The 17,915-nt window shown below is 43.8% G+C and overlaps 1 protein-coding gene across 1 annotated transcript in view; it reads left to right on the top strand.

The window, feature by feature from the left end:
- LOC148019361 (uncharacterized) overlaps positions 1-17,701 on the top strand; it is a 39,174-nt gene extending 21,473 nt beyond the window's left edge. The window contains exons 8-10 of the mRNA XM_087701368.1: positions 1,559-1,609; positions 1,701-1,913; positions 16,896-17,701. Of these exons, the coding sequence (XP_087557494.1) occupies positions 1,559-1,609; positions 1,701-1,913; positions 16,896-17,174 (543 nt within the window). The 3' untranslated portion in view covers positions 17,175-17,701. The remainder of the gene's footprint in view (positions 1-1,558; positions 1,610-1,700; positions 1,914-16,895) is intronic.
- The last annotated feature ends 214 nt before the right edge of the window (positions 17,702-17,915 follow it).

The following is a 17,915-nucleotide window of genomic DNA, read 5'->3' on the forward strand; positions in this document are numbered from 1 at the left end:
TCCACCAGCAATTCTTCACCACCTTACCACCACCTCACCATCCTTCATCACCCTTTCCCTTGTCATCGACACCCTCGAGTGGTTAGGTTAGCTTGTTTGTTTTGTGATGTGTTGGATCTAACCATCCATTTTCCTTCTGCCCATAGGACACAATCACTTGAAAGGTCACAAACCATATCTATTTTCCAAAAAAAAAAGAAAAAAAAGAAAAAAATAAAACAATTCAATGTGGTTCTATCCACCTTTCTAGGTCCTGATAGGCCACTGGGAGCACCCTTTGGCTGATGCCTTGGCCTCTCTTGGGTGATCACTTAGACTCCCTTGGTAAGAGGACCATCATGCTCCCTTCGTCTTATCGGCTGATTTCTGGCATCTATGATGACTTGAGAGAAGCCTGTCGTTCCAGTACAGCGATCTTCATATTTCCGTCCTGTTATCGGCAGATTCATGGCATCTACAACCTTGTGAGAGAAGCCTGTCGTGGATATGCATGAAGTCTAGAGAATGGTTTTGGTGCATTCTGCATATACCATTCGTTTGGTTACAGATAGTTTGTCCCAAAGCCAATGATGTGCAATTACGTTCACCCTTTCGCGACAAGGTCTTTTCATGGTTGATAACATGAAGGATGCCAATCAGGAAGTGACATCTTTTCTTCGCACTTTGCAGGTCCTAGGCTTTTGAGTTTGGCTTCATGAATTTGATGGTGCAGGTAAGCAAGAGGCTTACCAGTGGCTCGCACCATCAATACGTGTGAAGGAAAGGTGTTGCATCGGGAGAGCCGTTCCTTTGCTACTTGCGAAGGAAAGGTATTGTATTAGGAGAGCCGATCCATTGCGTTGCAAAAGCCCTTTGGCACTTCACCGTCTCTTGCTAGGCATCCTTAATCCTTTCAATCCTGAAATAACACCTTAAGACCCTGCCCGGAAAGGGTGCATACTATGGATGATGTCGCACATCCTTGGCTTTGGTATATATCAGCTTATGCTCCAGCAGCGTATGTAACGAATGCCCTCCGGTTATCTAGTCATGATGATCAGCAGGTTTGGCTTTGCGTCTTCAAGCCTTATCCTCGCACTTGGTTATGAGAGCACACAACCGTCCAGGTCATAGAGGGTTTCCTAATCCTGCATCGACCAGTCCCCACACTATGTAATGGTACACAACTTTGCTACTACTCCCTCGTAGGTGTGACCGTCTTGCCAGTCATATTACTTTGGGGTGTATAGTCTGCAAGGTTTCTAAAACATCCACTACCATATATGTTCAATGAATGGAATAAAATAGATATGGTCAGGCCTCACCCACACTCCTAGGGACCATTACTAGTCAATCTTTCATCATGAGACTACATGCTTTCATGAAGTAGGACATGTAGGCCTTTTCTTTCACTCTGTCTTATCCCACATTTCTTTAAAGATGTATCCCTTTTGGTTATAAATTCTGTCATATTCTAACGTTTGCACAGTATTTCACCTGGTTTTAAATGTCCTTTTGAAATCCTCTCTTTAGCTACTGAAGTTTCCATAAAGCGAAACTCACCTCTATACTCTTACAGGATAATGAAAAGACTAGGACTGAACTGGAAACTCTAAAACTTAGTCAGAAGGTAAGTCTTTTGATCTATTGTGGTTTTTTTTCCTTGGAACTGTTTTCCTTACCCTTCATTCGCTAACAAACAATTTGTTTGGTCATTTCAGTTTCTTGTCAGGCAACCTCGCAGTGGTCGTATTCCTGTTGAGAAAATGGATTTGATGAACACAGTTAACCAGCTATTGGTAGAAATGAATAAGCTAAAAGGGGAGAAAGTTGCATTAGAGGAGGAACTTAAAGCTCAAAAGAGGTCTCAAGTGAGGGATCGTGTTAAAAGGACTGTTACTTCAAGGGATGTTGAAATGGCAGCTTCCAATAAAGTAAGATTATATCTGGATAGCTTAGCATTATGAAATCTCTCTTAAATTACAAAGCTCCAAGATTCAAATGATCTCACTTCCATTTATTCTGATACAGTAGTATGTAGGATGCATTGAAAATTTCAATATGCTGTCTGAAGTTTTAGAGTTGGGCAATGTATAATAGCTTGCAGCTGGATACATTCAATTGCTGAAGAGATACATGGAACAGCAACCCAGATCTCTACTGAACTGTAAACCTAGTTGGGTTGTGATAAATTGGTGGCAGGCAGCATCAAGCCACTTGATTAGTTTACAACTACCATGATCACCAGCTGCCTTGAGAAGTAGGCTCTATAGGTAGCAGGTCAATTTGACAAAGGCAACTACAGCTGGCTGCACTACTAATACTAGTAGCAGAGTCTGGTTGATTGCAAATGTAGAGTTTCAGGGACCAATGCTACGGTGCCCATCTAGATGTCCAAGGATGGAAATAGGACTCCACTACCCTAAATCTAAAGTGTCCTTAGTGCAACCCTAAATCTAAAGTGTCCTTAGTGCATTCACACTACTGCTAACACTCAGGAGTGGAAGCCTCCATGTCAGTCAAAGAAGCAAGCTCAACCAAGAGAGAGCATGGAGCCACCAAGGAATGGCCATCAAATTATGTCTCTAGCCAAGTGAGGACCAGTGGATGCCTGCGGTGTTGGTTCTCAATTGAAATACAAGCCTTGTGTGTAAGATTTTACAAGAGTGATAGAACTTGCATACCAACGTGAGGGTTATACCTTGCATACCGGTGCTTCATATTGAGATGCTTTGATAGTAGACTAAGAGATGCAAAGCTAAGGTAAGAGAGTATGTCTGCAACAACAGAAGAGAATGAAGAGAGAATTTCCTAAAGGTACTTTAACCTAAGGACAATTAGTCAAATGGCCTAGCTCAAGCTACGAGTGAAGAAGGTGCTGGACTAGCCTAGATGACCCTTAAACTAGAGAGAGAGCTCAGTCAACACCTTTCACTAAACTTGAGTGCCTCACTGATTGGTCTTGTGGGCCACTTGCATTGGACTTTGGTTCACTTGCCATCTAGTGACCCTTATGCAAATTCAGGATGTGTCTTTGGTCCATGTGGCTTCACTCAATCATCATGGTTCCCTGTGGCAAAGACCCATCAAAGGATCTGCATTGTGGTGGTCCTACAGGGAGATGGCTATAAGGCACATTATTAGTGGGTCTCCAACATCGCACTAGGATCCATCTTGCACACTAGATACTAATCATACAAGCACATAAACAAGCATAAGGAAGATCGTGCCCACTCCAAATAATAGAGCCAATATGGGCTCACCCTCGAGCCTAGGAATCACATAGCAAATGGGCCAAGCTTCTACCACAAGAACTAGTGTTCTATACCACCAACTCACACCGATACACATGTACGAGTAGAGCTGTCTAGGGTCTGGTGTCCAAGAGTGCTTCATATGGTAATGTGTGTAAATAAGTCCTAGGTTACTTTTCTAGAACCTAGCCATCCAAACCCTAAAGTATTATGAACACATTCACCCCATGGAACCCTTAGCAAACCCTAAAGTGCCTTGAGTGTGCTCACATTGTAATATTATCCTAACCTTTTGACGTATTCATACTTTGTGACCTTTAGTGGCTGGTGCTAAAAGTGCCCATTCATGATGTCTAAGGGTGTCATATAAGCTGATTGATAGAATGCTTAGCATAGCAGCTAAGAAATGTGTTTCTTTCAGTTTGAAACTTATGAAACGTTTCTGAGAGTAAAAAATGTGGGTTTTTTTTGTGAGTTGGAACCCAAAACATGGTTTTTTTCACAAAAACTATTGGGCAATGTTAAACATGATGATGATGATGTGTAATTGACGCTCAACCCCCGAGAGCTATGGACCGCTTATTGGTCAAGTGTTTCAAGCAGAGCGGCCATGGCTACCTCTCACATAGCTGACGCACTCTCCCTACCTATGGGGTGTAGTGAGCTTACCTTGATGTCCAATCGAGTACCCTCCTCTCCCGTGCACACCGGCAAGTCCAGGATCCTCGATGCAAGCTCGAGCAACCTCAATCCCTCTCCGTCAAGCTCCATCCTCCATATCCGCGCAAGAGAAGAGAAGAGAAGAGAAGAGAAGAAGATGAAGAGAGAAGATGGGGAGCTTTTTCTCCTCGATCCCTCACTCTCACACACTCACTCCCTCACTCCCTTACTCAAGCACACACAAGAAGGCAAAAAGAAGAGAAGAAGAATAAGCTTTTTGCTACACACCAAGAATGAGCTTCTCATTCACTTTTCAGCTTTATATACAAAACCCTAAATCCCTTTTTGGGCAGTCATCCCCTTTTTACATGGCTGGTTGTGGTCTAGGTCCTTTTTTTCTTTTTACATGGCCGGTGGTAGCCTAGGCCCTTTTTCCCTTTGCCCTAACTTCCTAGCTTAGTTCTACCACCCGTCCATGGTTACAAATTGCACAGGAGGGATCCTGACGCTCTTTTACAAAGATTTTGGCTGCGCCGCCTTTATATTTAGAGGTGTGCCTTCTCGCTTTTGGCTCTTTTGCAGCTTCCATGGTTGCGCCTTGGACTCCTGCTAGTTGTTCCCATTCCTTTGGATTTTTTTTAGGTCCGTTCCCTTGTGAGGCGCTTTTTCCTTTTTTCCACCTTGCGGTTTTCCTCTTGATGCCTCTTTTTCCGCTTTCTCTGCTCTACAGTAAGCATTATCCCCCTCCTAGCCGAGTGTCAGTCCCATGGCAGTACTAGGTGGTGAGTTGGACAGTAGTGATAGGGTAACCGGGTGGCTTTTTGAGTTTGTATACAAGCCCTGGTTGAGGATGTATTGAAGGGATTCATGCTTGAAATGAAAGATAGTGTTGGAGTGAGTCCCTCTGGGGAGCTGGTTGTGGTGGAGGTCTGCCTTTGAAATCGACGATGGTATCAAGGCAAACGCCCGTTGGCCAGGGGTGGATCTACCCTTGATTAAAAATGGAGTTGGATGAATTCTCCTTGGAGAAGCCGAAGATGGTAGACGTGTCCTCGAGGTTGAAGATGCTGTTAGATGGGTTTCCCTCGTTGTGCCCTCTACTTGATGTGACACGATCTTAACCTGCAAGACAAAGTTGTGTACTTTCTAAGGGATGTGTCTATCTTATTGTGTAGTGCGTGGTGCACGTGCTTGTGAAACTGGGAGATGGGTCTAACCTTGGGCAAGCCCTTGGTGGTGACCTGCACTTAAGGACCCAGTTCGTGCATCGTCGCCTGTGCGGTGTGTCGTTTAGGGAGACAGGTCTAGGAGAATGTCATGCCCTTGATGTGCCCTAAGCATGTGCAGTGGGGGACGGAGCTACGCATGGAAACCCTAGGTGCAGTGATTGTGGCACTCAAGTTGCTTTTGGGGGAGTCTAGTGTTTCCACCTTTTTCTTTCTTCCTTTTTTTATTCTTATTTTCTTTTCTCTCTTTTTTTTTTCTTTTTCTTCCTTTTTTTTTGGATTAGATGATTACAGCCGGCATTCTAACACAGGGGTATGCTCAGGCTGTGCCCTGATCTTCCTCAGATGATTTGCGAGGTAGTCTTAGGGACTTAGTCAAAAAGGTGCGGCTTTGCAGGTATTCCTTGATACTAGCCTTTACATTAAGAGGTGTGGTTGACAAGAAAGGATAATTGCACCTCGTAAAGCGGTTATCACTCATGTCCTCAAGGATCTTTATACAAAAAGAGGGAAGAAGGTTTACCCTCATCATGAGCCTAGCCATAGCGCAGGTATCTATTCCTAAGTTAATGTCAAAAAAGAGTAGGGGAAGGTGGGCTTCCTTAGTTGTTGGCTTTTGATTAAGTAAAAATCTAATGATCCTAAGGTAGTTATAGGTAGTTATAAATGTAGAATCTAGGCACGAAAAAAAATCCTCAAGGAAGTGGTTGATCAATGGGCACAAGTCCCCTTCTTTGAAAGTCATGCATCCCTCGGGAGTCTCTGTGTTGACATTGTAGATCTTTGGAAAGTCGTATCTTCCATGCACATTCATGTCATAATCTACTCCATATCTGTGCGGATAGGGCATGTAGATAGGATCATTCCATTTCTCAGGTAGTGTACCGCAAAAGGCCATCCATGTATCAAAATTAGTATTCCAAATCTTCCTCCGCCACTTTGGATGTGCCTCATAGCCTCGGATGGTATTGGGAACCTGATAGGCCTTGTCATGCCAATAATCTGTGGGCTTCGGCCTCCATTGTGTGATTACGATGCTCCGCTCCTTGACCCATCGGTTCGCTAAGGTGTTGCCCAGACAAATGATCCTCTCCACTACCTCCAAGGGTAGGACTCGGTCCAAGGCTTGTGGATAGAGGAAGGAGTACTCGAAGGGTCGAGGTTGGAGTTCCTGGGTTCTTCTAGCACAACAATGATGTGTTCGGAGACTTGGGCTCCCTCTGGCTCTTCTGGGGATAGGTCAGGCAAGGGCGGATTAGGCTCTTTGGTTTGTGGTTCTTCTTTGAATTCCTACTCGAAGTCCGGTCGTTCCTCAGTGTCTTGTTCCATCATGGGTTGGGTGGACTAGGGGTGGATGGGACTACTCTTGTTCTTCGAATGCAAGTTCCCTAAGCTCATCAGTTGAGAGACCGGCTTGTCGTAAGTAGATGCGTTGCTGCTCCTTGGTTATGCCTATGCCAGTTGGGAGTGCGCGCTCTTGTAGGCCATACCTCAAGGCTCTGGTCGTCAACTCCAGCTTCCTTTTCATTCTCTCCACCGAATCCTCGCCTTCAACTTGGGTGACATGAAGCACCGTGCTAAAAAAGCTTGCCTTTGAGTGTCTGAGGACACTTCTACAACTTCTGCTCTAGATTCTGCGACGAGCACCCTCTCGCACTCTGTGCCACTGCTAGGCGCTCTATCAATCCTCGCACTCTTTCAAAATTGTGCCTCTCCCATTGCTGTGCTTTCTCTTCCAGATCTTCCTTGCCTTTTCCATCTCTTGAGACAACATCATTACCACTTGCTACTGCTCATTCCACACTTCTAGCATTTGGGTCTTCTCTTTGTCTTGGCGGTTCAATTGCTCTTCGGCTATTCTTCTTCCTTGATCGGCCACGATAAACTGCTAGTGGGCTTCTGCGAGCCTTTCTGATAGATCTTCAGTAATTTGCGCATGGTTTTCTAGCTCCGCTAGGTGCAGTCTTCTTTTGGTCTTGGCCATGGCTATCAGTGCCTCCAACTCCTGCTGGGCTTTTTCCAGGTTGTCTTTCAGGCTTCTGGTAGCTTCTTCTATGGCCTCTTTCTTCTCTTTCGCCATGACTTCGATTTCCCTCTCTAGTCTCCCTTGCTCCTCCATTACTAACCATAGCCGGAATACCATGGCATCTTCTTGTTCTTGGCATTGTTCTTCTGATGCCTGGTCAATTTTCTACTGATTCTCTCGTAGTTCTGCATTCATTTCCTCCACGTGTGCCATTCATTGCTGGAGCTTAGCATATTTTTGAATGAACAACTTGTGGCCCCGCTGCTCGGCCACTAGGTCTTGGGCTTCATCTTCTAGCCTCTGCCTTAAGCGATCCTTATTCTCCTGAGCCTCCTTTTTCTTGGCACCGAGTTACTCTTTCATGTTTCGAATTTCTTTCTGATCTTCCACGGCTTGTCGTGTCATCTCTAGCCTTTGTGCCGTTGACACTCTTCTTTTGGCCTCTAGCTCTACCGTTGTTGCCTTCTTCTCTTCCTTAGCCTTCTCTAGCTGGGCTAGAAGTTCAGGTACATATGCATTGTAATCTGCAGTTGGGGGCACTATAGGTGGTGCTGTGGTGGTGGACACTTCCAACCTTTGCCGCTTTAGGTCTTGCCTTGACTCGACGTCTACTACAGCCGGCCTTTTGGCTCCTGCCTCTAGCACTATCTCTTGTACTTTTGTGACCAAGACCTACATCATGGACATAAGCTAAGTGGTGTCCATGGCAGGCACTAGCTCCTATGTTGTGGTGGTGGTGGTGATGGTGGTGGTTTGAGGCACAAAAGTCGAAGGGAGGGAATGTAGTGGGCCTTGCCACTTCCTGCAACAACAGGGGCCGCTCCCGCGTTGCCACTGGGCTCGCCTTCCTATCGTGGGCTCAAGGGGTTCATCTCTCCAATACCATGGGACTCGACTGGGCTAGTTCGACTCCAAAAAGTGATTCGATCGGACAGCTTGGTCTAATTTCAAACAGTGGTCCAATTCCTAAGATCATCCGATTGCTGGTCCGACCGTGCGCGTTCAACTAGAATGGGTGTCCGATTGGACAACTAGTCAGAGTTGTACACTAGTTCGATCCCTGGGGTTGGTCGATTGGGTGTCCGACTAGACAGGCGGTCCAATCGGACCAAGGGGTATGGTCCGACTATCACAATCAAATGGTCCGACTCTCCCAGTCGAATGGTCCATTGACTATCCAATTCTGGAACTTGGATGGTCCGACTCTTCCAGTCGAACTGTCCGTTGACAGTTCAATTCTAGGAGTTGGACCGGGACATAGTGGTCCGATTGTGAGCCCGACAGTGCAACGTGATGATTTTTGCCCAATTTCTCCACGCAGTGGTTGCGGCTGCCTACAGGACTTTCCAGATAGCAACAATGACATACAAGGGAGGGTTTTGCATACTTGGATCACAGGAATAGCTCCAAAATCGAGTACCCCAATCTCTTCTGCTTAGCAGGTCTCTCTCTCTCTCTCTGAAGCTCTCCTTAATCTCTCAAATGCAAAATGAGGTCTCTCTTGCCACCCTTGGCTTCTTATTGCCCTGCCCAGTTCTGCATTTACCTTATTTTTGCTCCTCTTACCAATATCTAACCCAAGATTTCATTTTTTGCCCTTCTTTTCCCTGTTTCAGCCTATTCTACAGCAGCAAAAACCCTACTGTGTGCTCATATTGTTTTGATCCTATCCTGCCCAATGCAAACAAAAATCACAAGATAATGTTCATGCTTCTTTAGCCTACTAATCTACACATCCAAACCCAAAAATAGTTACTTTTTTTTTTACGATTAACACTCCTAAACCTCCTATCTACCTCAAGCACCGGTTCTAGGGATGAAACCTTACTTCCATGCTCAATTCGAAGCGCGTGGTGCCCAAGACTCGAATCCGTCAGTCCTAGCAACGGAACCAAAATGAAGGGAGCTCTCTCGCTCAACCCCCGAGACCTATGGACCGCTTGTTGATCAAGCGTTTCAAGCTGAGCGGCCATGGCTACCTCTCACATAGCCGACGTACTCTTTCTACCTATGGGGTGTAGTGAGCTTACCTTGATGCTCAATCGAGTACCCTCCTCTCCCGTACACACAAGTAGCTCCACGATCCTTGATACAAGCTCGAGCAACCTCAATCCCTCTCCATCAAGCTCCATCCTTCATAGCCACGCAAGACAAGAGAAAAGAAGAGAAGAGAAGAAGATGAAGAGAGGAGATAGGGATCTTTTTCTCCTTGATCCTCACTCTCACACACTCACTCCCTCACTCTCTCACACTCCCTCACGCAAGCACACACAAGAAGGCAAGAAGAAGAGAAGAAGAAGAAGCTTTTTTCCACACACCAAGAATGAGCTTCTCATTTACATATCAGCTTTATATACAAAACCCTAAATCCCTTTTTTGGGCGGTCATCCCCTTTTTACATGGCCGGCCGTGGCATAGGCCCTTTTTCCCTTTCCCCTAACTTCCTACATGGTCGGCCATGGCCTAAGCCATTTTTCCCTTTGCCCTAACTTCCTAGCTTAGTCCTACCACCCGTCCATGGTTACAAATTGCACAGGAGGGAGCGTGGCGCTCTTTTACAAAGATTTTAGCCACACCTTTATATTTAGAGGTGCGCCTTCTCGCTTTTGGCTCTTTTGTAGCTTCCATGGTTGCGCCTTGGACTCTTACTAGTTGTTCCTATACTTTTGGATTTTTTCTGGGTCCATTTCCTTGTGAGGCGCCTTTTCCTTTTTTCCGCCTTGCGCTTTTCCTCTTAATGTCTCTTTTTCCGCTTTCTTTACTCTGCAGTAAATAGTAATGACTCGTGAAGACTCAAGATTTTGGATGGGAGACTTTTTGTGATTTTGTTTAGTTATTGAATTTTGTCAATAGATACTTTATGAGTTATTTATGATATATTAGGATTCATTCTCAATTTTGATATTTTATCAATTTATTTTGAAATGAGAATCATGATGTTGCAATTTGACTCAGTATATATTGTAGATAGACTATTTACATGTTTATTTCAATTTTCTTTGTATGATATATATGAATCATAATGTTTGAGTTCTAAACCATAGTAGCTTTTGTAAAGACTAACTTTGACATAAGTGACAAGTCAATAATGGATCATGGATATATAACTTATTATTCTCAGTTGACTCTATTATCACTTAAGCTCAACGGGCCATTCCTTGTTTAAGAGAGAGTTCCATAGAGGCTTAGAACCTCTTTCCCAAGTCAAAACTATTAAAAATCCCTATATAAAAAAACTTGTGTTTCTTATTGTACCCCCTCTTGAAAGAAACTTACGAAAGACGTTTCTAACATTTCGTTTCTAAATGTTTCTAACATTTCTGGTTGCTATGATGCTTAGGACGGGATGCATTGATTGTTTCCATAGAGGAAGTTTGGTACTTAAAGGATACATAATTCAATTTGTACCTTCCACTTGAACTGGTCTTGGTTCTTGACCAATAGGACTAAGCAATTCCATTGGATTTTTCAATTCCATATTGTTAGTCAAGTGGAAGAACTACCCAAAGGTAGAGGCCACATTAGAGTTGAAATGCTTAATCAAGAGTTAGTTTTTCAATTCATCCTTTAAGATCCAAGTGGGAAATATATCCAAGGAAAAAAGATAATACTCTATCTTATAGGTAGTTTGGACAAATACCCGATATCTTAGAGATAGTTTGGAATTGATGCCAATTTGTCTCAAATAAATGTCATCCACATGGCCCTCAGGAAACTCCCAAGAATCAGAATAAAAACTAGCAATTGTCAACAACAAACTTATAGCCCTTGCTAGTTTTGGCAAGCAACCTAGTAGTTCAATGCATGACAAACAAGTAAGCCAATTCATGGCTTTGCAGTGTTTGACTTGCAAAAATGAGATAGGGCATCAACAAAAATCAGTCCATGAAGACCTAGATGCATCATGACTATGGCTATACACGTCGGCATACAAGCATCTAGACTACGTTTGCTTTGCTTTCTAGGCTACATGTGTAGTCCTAGAATCCCACCATGGCAAGGAATGTATATGACAATGTCCTAAGAGAGAGAGTGTAACGTGTCCGCTTGTCCGTTTGTGGGACACGTCTTAGCAGCCTATCAGGAGGAGGGTCTAGAAGGCTCCGCCTGGCACTCGCAAGGAATGACACAGGGTTTGCGATCTAGGTCTTCTCGAGTCTACCCCGAGCAGAAGTATTCGGCTGTTCTCACTTGGAATCAACCTGAGATCAGGGTTCCTTTCCTATCAGCAAAGTCTCTAGGAAGAAGCTAGTGTCAAGCTCCAGATGTACCACTTTGCGTAGAAATAATAGAGTCAAAGCGGATTCATGCTGCACTTGGTTCATGGAGAATGGGAAACGAGAGGGATGCGAAGATCAACCTCTCTGCCATACGGCATAGTCCCATTCCTTTCCCCTAAAACAAAATAAACCGGGATTCTACATCTACTGACACTAGGTCTTCATAGTCTTATTATCTCATCTTTTGAGAAAAGTTCCCAGCTAACCGGGACCACCCTTCCGTAGGACGAACCTAAGTCACGTCCACCACACTTTCCTCAGTTTGCTTTAGTTATCTAATTACCTACCACATTATATTTTGACATGCAAAAGCAGCTTCCTTAATTAATCAAATTAACCACGGGTTCCTTCACGCAGCTTAGGCATTGACACAAAAACAATGTCAAGCAAGTTTCTTTTTCTCCAATATCTGCTCTTTATTTATCATAATCCTGAAGTACATCCAATATCACGCCCAAAGGCTATCCCAGCAATCTACAGGATTGCTGCTCGAAGTTCCGCCCATTGACTAGTACACGGGCCTCGAGATCCCATCTCGAGTCACGACGGCCCCTTGTGCGGGATCCAGAGGCAAGGGATTTACAGCCAGAGCCTCCCATGGCACCCAAACGTCCTCCCGCTCCAAGCAGCGCCCACGGAGAGACCTCTCGCGGCGGGTTAGGTCCATATACCCAGCGCGGCTAACAACCCCCTTGGATAGGGCCAGGCAGACAGTCGAAGGTAACTCTTCCTGCCTCTCCCTCTAGGCTTTTAACCTAAAGCATTAAGTGTTTTTCCCTGAATTAGTTCCTTGAACAAAGAGATCAAATAATGTACCTAAGTGTACAATCACAAACACTTCGGAAGTCGTTTGTACAATCAACTGCTAAGGTGTGACTCCTTTTTTCTGGATGCTTCCAGCATCCGATCCTGGGTCTTTTTCCCGGATGCTCCCAGCATCCTATCCTAGATCGTTCACGACTTGGCGAGATCCCAATAATCTTGAACAAGATTACGCAAGCAAATGTACATTAACTTATTTTGAGTTGCTCTTCCCTTGGTTTCTTCCTTATGGTATCTTAACCTAACCCAAGCATTAACTGGACAATCAAGGCAACGGTCATGCCTTCATTCGCAACCCAATCAAAGGTCTTTTATTCTTCTAGTTCTAACCAAGCTCGGTTATTACACTTGGCAACACAGGACTCTTCATTTGGGCCTTCAAGTTATAGTCTAGATGAATGTGTTTCCTCCATTTCTCTTAGTGCGGTTCCATGCAGAATTTTCCAATCAACCTTATCCATCATGCACATGGTGCGCTTAGTAAAGTTGAACATCCTAAATGACCTTTATCTCTCTTCATTCCTGGCAATGAGTATTTATTTCTAATGCACCGGATCACATGTGACTTGCGTATATGGAAGTCTAGGATTTTGACCAACGGTGCAAGTGTATCTCATGAACAGAAACTAACATTTCATGTGTTTCTTTTAATCATGATTGCGAAACATGAATTCTAAATGACTATTCATGCACTGAACTGGTTAAAAAGCTATCATTTTATATGAAGTAAGGCGATAACCTCATCATTTTATGTGTGTAAAAGCTATCATGCATATAAACTTATGCGAATTCCATTCTCTACCATTTCACGCATGCAACCTAGCGCTTAGAGTAACAAAACCCTAAGACTCGTTCTTGTTCCATGCACATAGCTAACCTTTTCATCTCTTCCACGAGAAATATTACATAAATAGTTATAACGCTTAAAGAACCTGGGTTTGATTCGTGTTCGTGGGGGCGTTTATTGCGTTGGCCGCGCCGCTCGCCTCTCCTGCATTACCGGTACCAACGGTAGCATTGGCACCTATGCTTCCGGCGATTTTCTTCTTGGGTGCCATTTCTACTCGGGGTTTTGGGAAGTCCGATCCTTAGTGGCCTTCAAGATGATCGGTTCAGGAGGGAAAGGTCGTGGGAATCCTTTGTCGATGAGGGTGGGTAACTTGTCTCCAACTCTCTTCCTTTCTCTTTCTCCTTCTCTCTCTCTCCCTCTCTTCTTCCTCTTCTCTTCTCCTTCTTTCTCTCTCCTTCTTCTTCTTCTTTTTCTACTTCTCTCTCTCCTTCTTCTTCTTCTTCTTTTTGTACTTCTCTCTCTCCTTCTCTTCTCTTCTCTTCTCTCTCCCACTCCTTCTCTCCTCCTTCTCTCCCTCTTATTCTCTTCTCTCTCCCTCTCCTTCTCTCTCCTCACTCCTCTCCTTCTCCTTCTCTCCCTCTTCTTCTCTCTCCTCACTCCTCTCCTTCTCCTTCTCTCTCCCTCTTCTTCTCTTCTCTCTCCCACTCCTTCTCTCCCTCTTCCTCCTCTTCTCTCTCTCCCTCCTCTCCCTCTTCTTCTCTTCTCTCTCCCACTCCTTCTTCTCTCCTCCTTCTCTCCCTCTTCCTCCTCTTCCCTCTCTCCCTCCTTCTTTCTCTTCCCACTTCCTCACCTTCTTTTCTCCCTCACACGTCAGGCGCGCAGTTAACGGGCAGAGGAGGGTGTCGCCGCCAGGAGGGGGGGAGGAGTCGTCTGTCAACCGCAAGGCTAATGCTGCTGCTGGAGGAGGTGGCGACGCAGGGAAAGGGGGGGCACTTGCTCTCTCTATAGCCGAGGGGAGGGGAGGGGCGGGGGAGGGTGGTTCCTATGGGGGAGAAAACACGGGAAATGTTACACACACACACACACACACAGAGATTTTTTTAACGTCTACAAAAGTCAAATCGGCCTATGAGACAAAAATAGATATATCCGAAGTTCAAGAAATTGTCTTGCTTGCCAAGTGCAATAAAGAAATCATAATCTAAAAGGAGACATCTAGCTAGAAAACTACAAACAATTGAAAATATTAAAAAAGCACTAGGGATCTAATACAATATGGGATTGATATGGGTATCAGTATCATCCCTAGCTATCTCTCATCGGTCTATCCAACATGGATAGGCTAAAGTGTCGGGGTAGAGGTGCTTGATGATGTACTAGTATTGTCTGTATCCTCCTATGGTGCATTGAGTGGAGGCGTGGACCGGTGGGTTGTGTGTTGGCGTGCTTTGCCTCTCAATGGCTCTATCTAAGGTAACTTTGAGTGGTGGTGAAACCAGCCTATCCTTTTGGGAATGGGTGGTAATGACGTGATTTAACAATAATTATAACAAGCATAAAATTCACATAAATTGAAATGAAATTGTTACCAATCAATCTTGGACATTGGAAACCCGGTTTGCCGCAAAATTGGCACCCCTTGTGGTATTTCTTTAATTTCTATTAGAATTGGATGAGGTACACTGAGATTTGGCTCCAATCTCCATTATCTAATGCCTCTCATTGCCAAAAGTGAACAGCAAGTCTTCAAACAATTTGCCCCTTGGTTTGATAGGCGATTGGTCTTCAATTTGCCCCTTGGATGACAAATTTTGCCCCAAATCCAATGTTGATTGGCTAGCCTCTTGAAATTCTTTGAAATTCCCAAATTTCAGCAATTGAATTTCAAGTTCTGAACCCTTGTTTCTAAGCAATCGTCCTAGGATGGCTGGTAAATCTTTTTTGCAGTAAATTAGGGTCTAGTAGCAAAAATTCTTCAACTGCACCCTCTTGGGATTGGATTTGGCTGAGATATCTTGAGGGAAGCTGTGAATTAGTTGAGAGAATAGAGAGGAAGCTGAAGAGAGAGAAATTATAGAGTTTCATTGCCAAAATTGGCTGAAATTCAATGCTGCCCTGGTGTGAATGACTGTAAACCAGCAGTTGAATTCAATTAGGAGCTCCAAAAACTATTGCCAACTGCTGCACACACTTCCATAGCTGTCGTCCGGACTCCAAAGGCTAATTGCATGGGAGGTTTTGCTAAGTGGCAGTCTTTCTTATCCATTTACCAGCAATTTTCAGCCTAATTAAATTAATTTTCAAAATATAATTTGATTTTTTATTCGTGTTCAAAAAAATAAGTATGCCAGCCACAACAATTAAAATGACTAGGCCAATTTGTCATTCAAGCAATTGTGAGGATTTATTAGACCTTGAATTAGCATTAATCAATTAACGAATGCCTAGCTCCTAATGTCACCACTGACATTAATGGTTAATAAAATATTCTAGGCCAAAACCTATCACTAGGCACCACCCAGTGTGTGTCTAGTATAATTTATTACAACTTTTGCCTTTCACACCCACTAAAACATAATAACTTAAACAAAAATACCAGCATCATCCTTACCCACATCATCTATCCTTCTCCTTGCTACCACTAGCTACCACATGGACTTCATCTACTATGTGTGTTTGCTGCCAGCTCCAACTTAATAATCTGCTGCTTGGAGGCTTCTCTACAATCCTAATGAAGTTGCCATGACCTGGTCAACAATCTCCTCATCATCTCCCATAGCAACATGGAACGGGCGGAATGGGGCCTTGGAACATCAAATCCTAATGGTTAGGGACGGGAAACGAATTTCACTAGGTTGGAACATTCCATGTCAGCTGTTCCACCACGTTCCACGCTTGGAACATTCAGAGCCTCTTGTTCCATGTTGGGAATGGCCGTTCCAAACGTTCCATGCCAGCCGTTCCACAATGTTCCAAGCCTCCCTGACACAAGAGAGATATCACATATTGTTCTAGGGGCATTAAACCATACATTTAATGATGAGGACGCCAGACTAGAGATATTTGGGCCTCTATATATTGGAGATCTAGAGAGTTGGAGAATCCCTACTAGTGGCAAGTACACGAGACAAAGTACGACAGACAGTCCTAAGAAAGTTTTATAAGGGGCAACACTGATTCATGGATATAGAGACACAGGGACCATGAGGGATATCCTTATAGAGGGCACAAGAGATCACAGTTGCACAAGTTGACACCTTTAGCCGGAGGCGGCCCTACTCACACTAGAGAGATGACAGTGGTGCTTCATTTCATGTAACTCCATCTTTGGAGTGTTTTTCTTCTTATGCAACAGGTAACCTTGGGAAAGTTTACCTAGGGAATACCCATGCATGTGATATTCAAGGAGTAGACACCATACACTTAGCTCTTGAAAATGGTCAGGAATTGATTCTTTATGATGTTAGGTACGTACCTGGCATTAAGAAGAGCTTGCTTTTTGTTGAATAGTTATCTGAGCCCGTTTTTCCTCCATCTCTATTATACTCATTTCTGTAATCTCTTCTTGCATTGTGTGCATTTCAACTCATACCGATTTGTGTATGCCTTCATGTATTGCTTCATTTATCAATTTGGATACTTTCTTGTGCCTTGTGGATTCTTGCTTTTCTTTTTTGGGAGGGGGAGGGGGAGGGGGATGGCCCGATCTTGGCATTTTTAAAAAATAAATAGATATTTTTGTGTTGCTAATAAGAATGGTAACTTATTATTGCACCCAGTTGATTGTGCAGAGATAAAGCTTAGTTCTTTCGTAAATGCTTTTTAACCCAACAATGTTCTTTGGAAAAAATAATGCAGGTGGGAGATACAGAGTTGGCTTCAAAATTAGCACGGGCAAGGCTGCAACAACTTGGAATGCAGGAGGGCAGCACAAACTCAAGAATAACAATTGATCCAACACTGAATGAATGTCCCAGTCCTACTTCAAAAACTGCTGTTACATTCACCCCCGAGTTACCAGTAGAGTTGCTGCATAATAGCCTTCAGGGAGCTCAAACTATAGACATACCAACAAGGGATGAGATAATGAATTGTGCTGCAATTTATGCAGGAAGCCTACCCACTAAGGTCGGATGAAGCATGTGAAACATGAGTTAGCTGATTTTTCTCAGGACAGAAATTGAAGGTGGCACATAAATTCCATGCAACTACCCAGGACACTTGTTGCAAGCAGCCTTGGGGCATCCATGGGTCTCGTCCTCCAATATCACATGTATGTACAGACAGAGGGGCAACAGACACCCGCCCAATTTTGTATTTGAAACACATACATGGCAGCATCTGGTACCCTACATTACACCATATTTATGCCTACAGGGCAGCAGTTTTGGAAGTGTACTGTACTATATAGCTGCTTTGGACATGTGCTCCTGACCCTAGTCCGTAACCACTGTTGGATGCAAAGCAGCCACCTTATTAATCTGAAAACCTCCTGCTCAAGCAAGATCAAGCTGCCTCTGTGCCTTTGCAGAGCTGAGAACAAGTGAGAGAATCAAGACCTCAGATTTTTAGACAGACATCAGACCTGTTCTGAATCAAAAGTTTCTTGCTCAAAGCAACAATATATCTAGCAATTTTTAGTCCCTTGAGGCATCTTTTAAGTTTCTAGCCTTTCTTTTTTTCTTTTTCTTTTTTAAGCCACTATATTTCTAACAAGCATAGAGATATATCTGGCAATTTGAATGTATGTTTCGAATTATGCATGAGATCAATAACACTCACAAATATTTGAATTTAATAAGATTTGGCGAAAAACTTCTTGTACAATTTGAAATGTTCTCTTGATGAAGAGTATCTTGTAAACTATAAACCATAAAC

The sequence above is a fragment of the Lygodium microphyllum genome, chromosome 20 (assembly GCF_053477565.2).
Source record: "Lygodium microphyllum isolate KBCC chromosome 20, Lygodium_microphyllum_v1.1.10, whole genome shotgun sequence".
NCBI classification, from domain to species: Eukaryota; Viridiplantae; Streptophyta; class Polypodiopsida; order Schizaeales; family Lygodiaceae; genus Lygodium; species Lygodium microphyllum.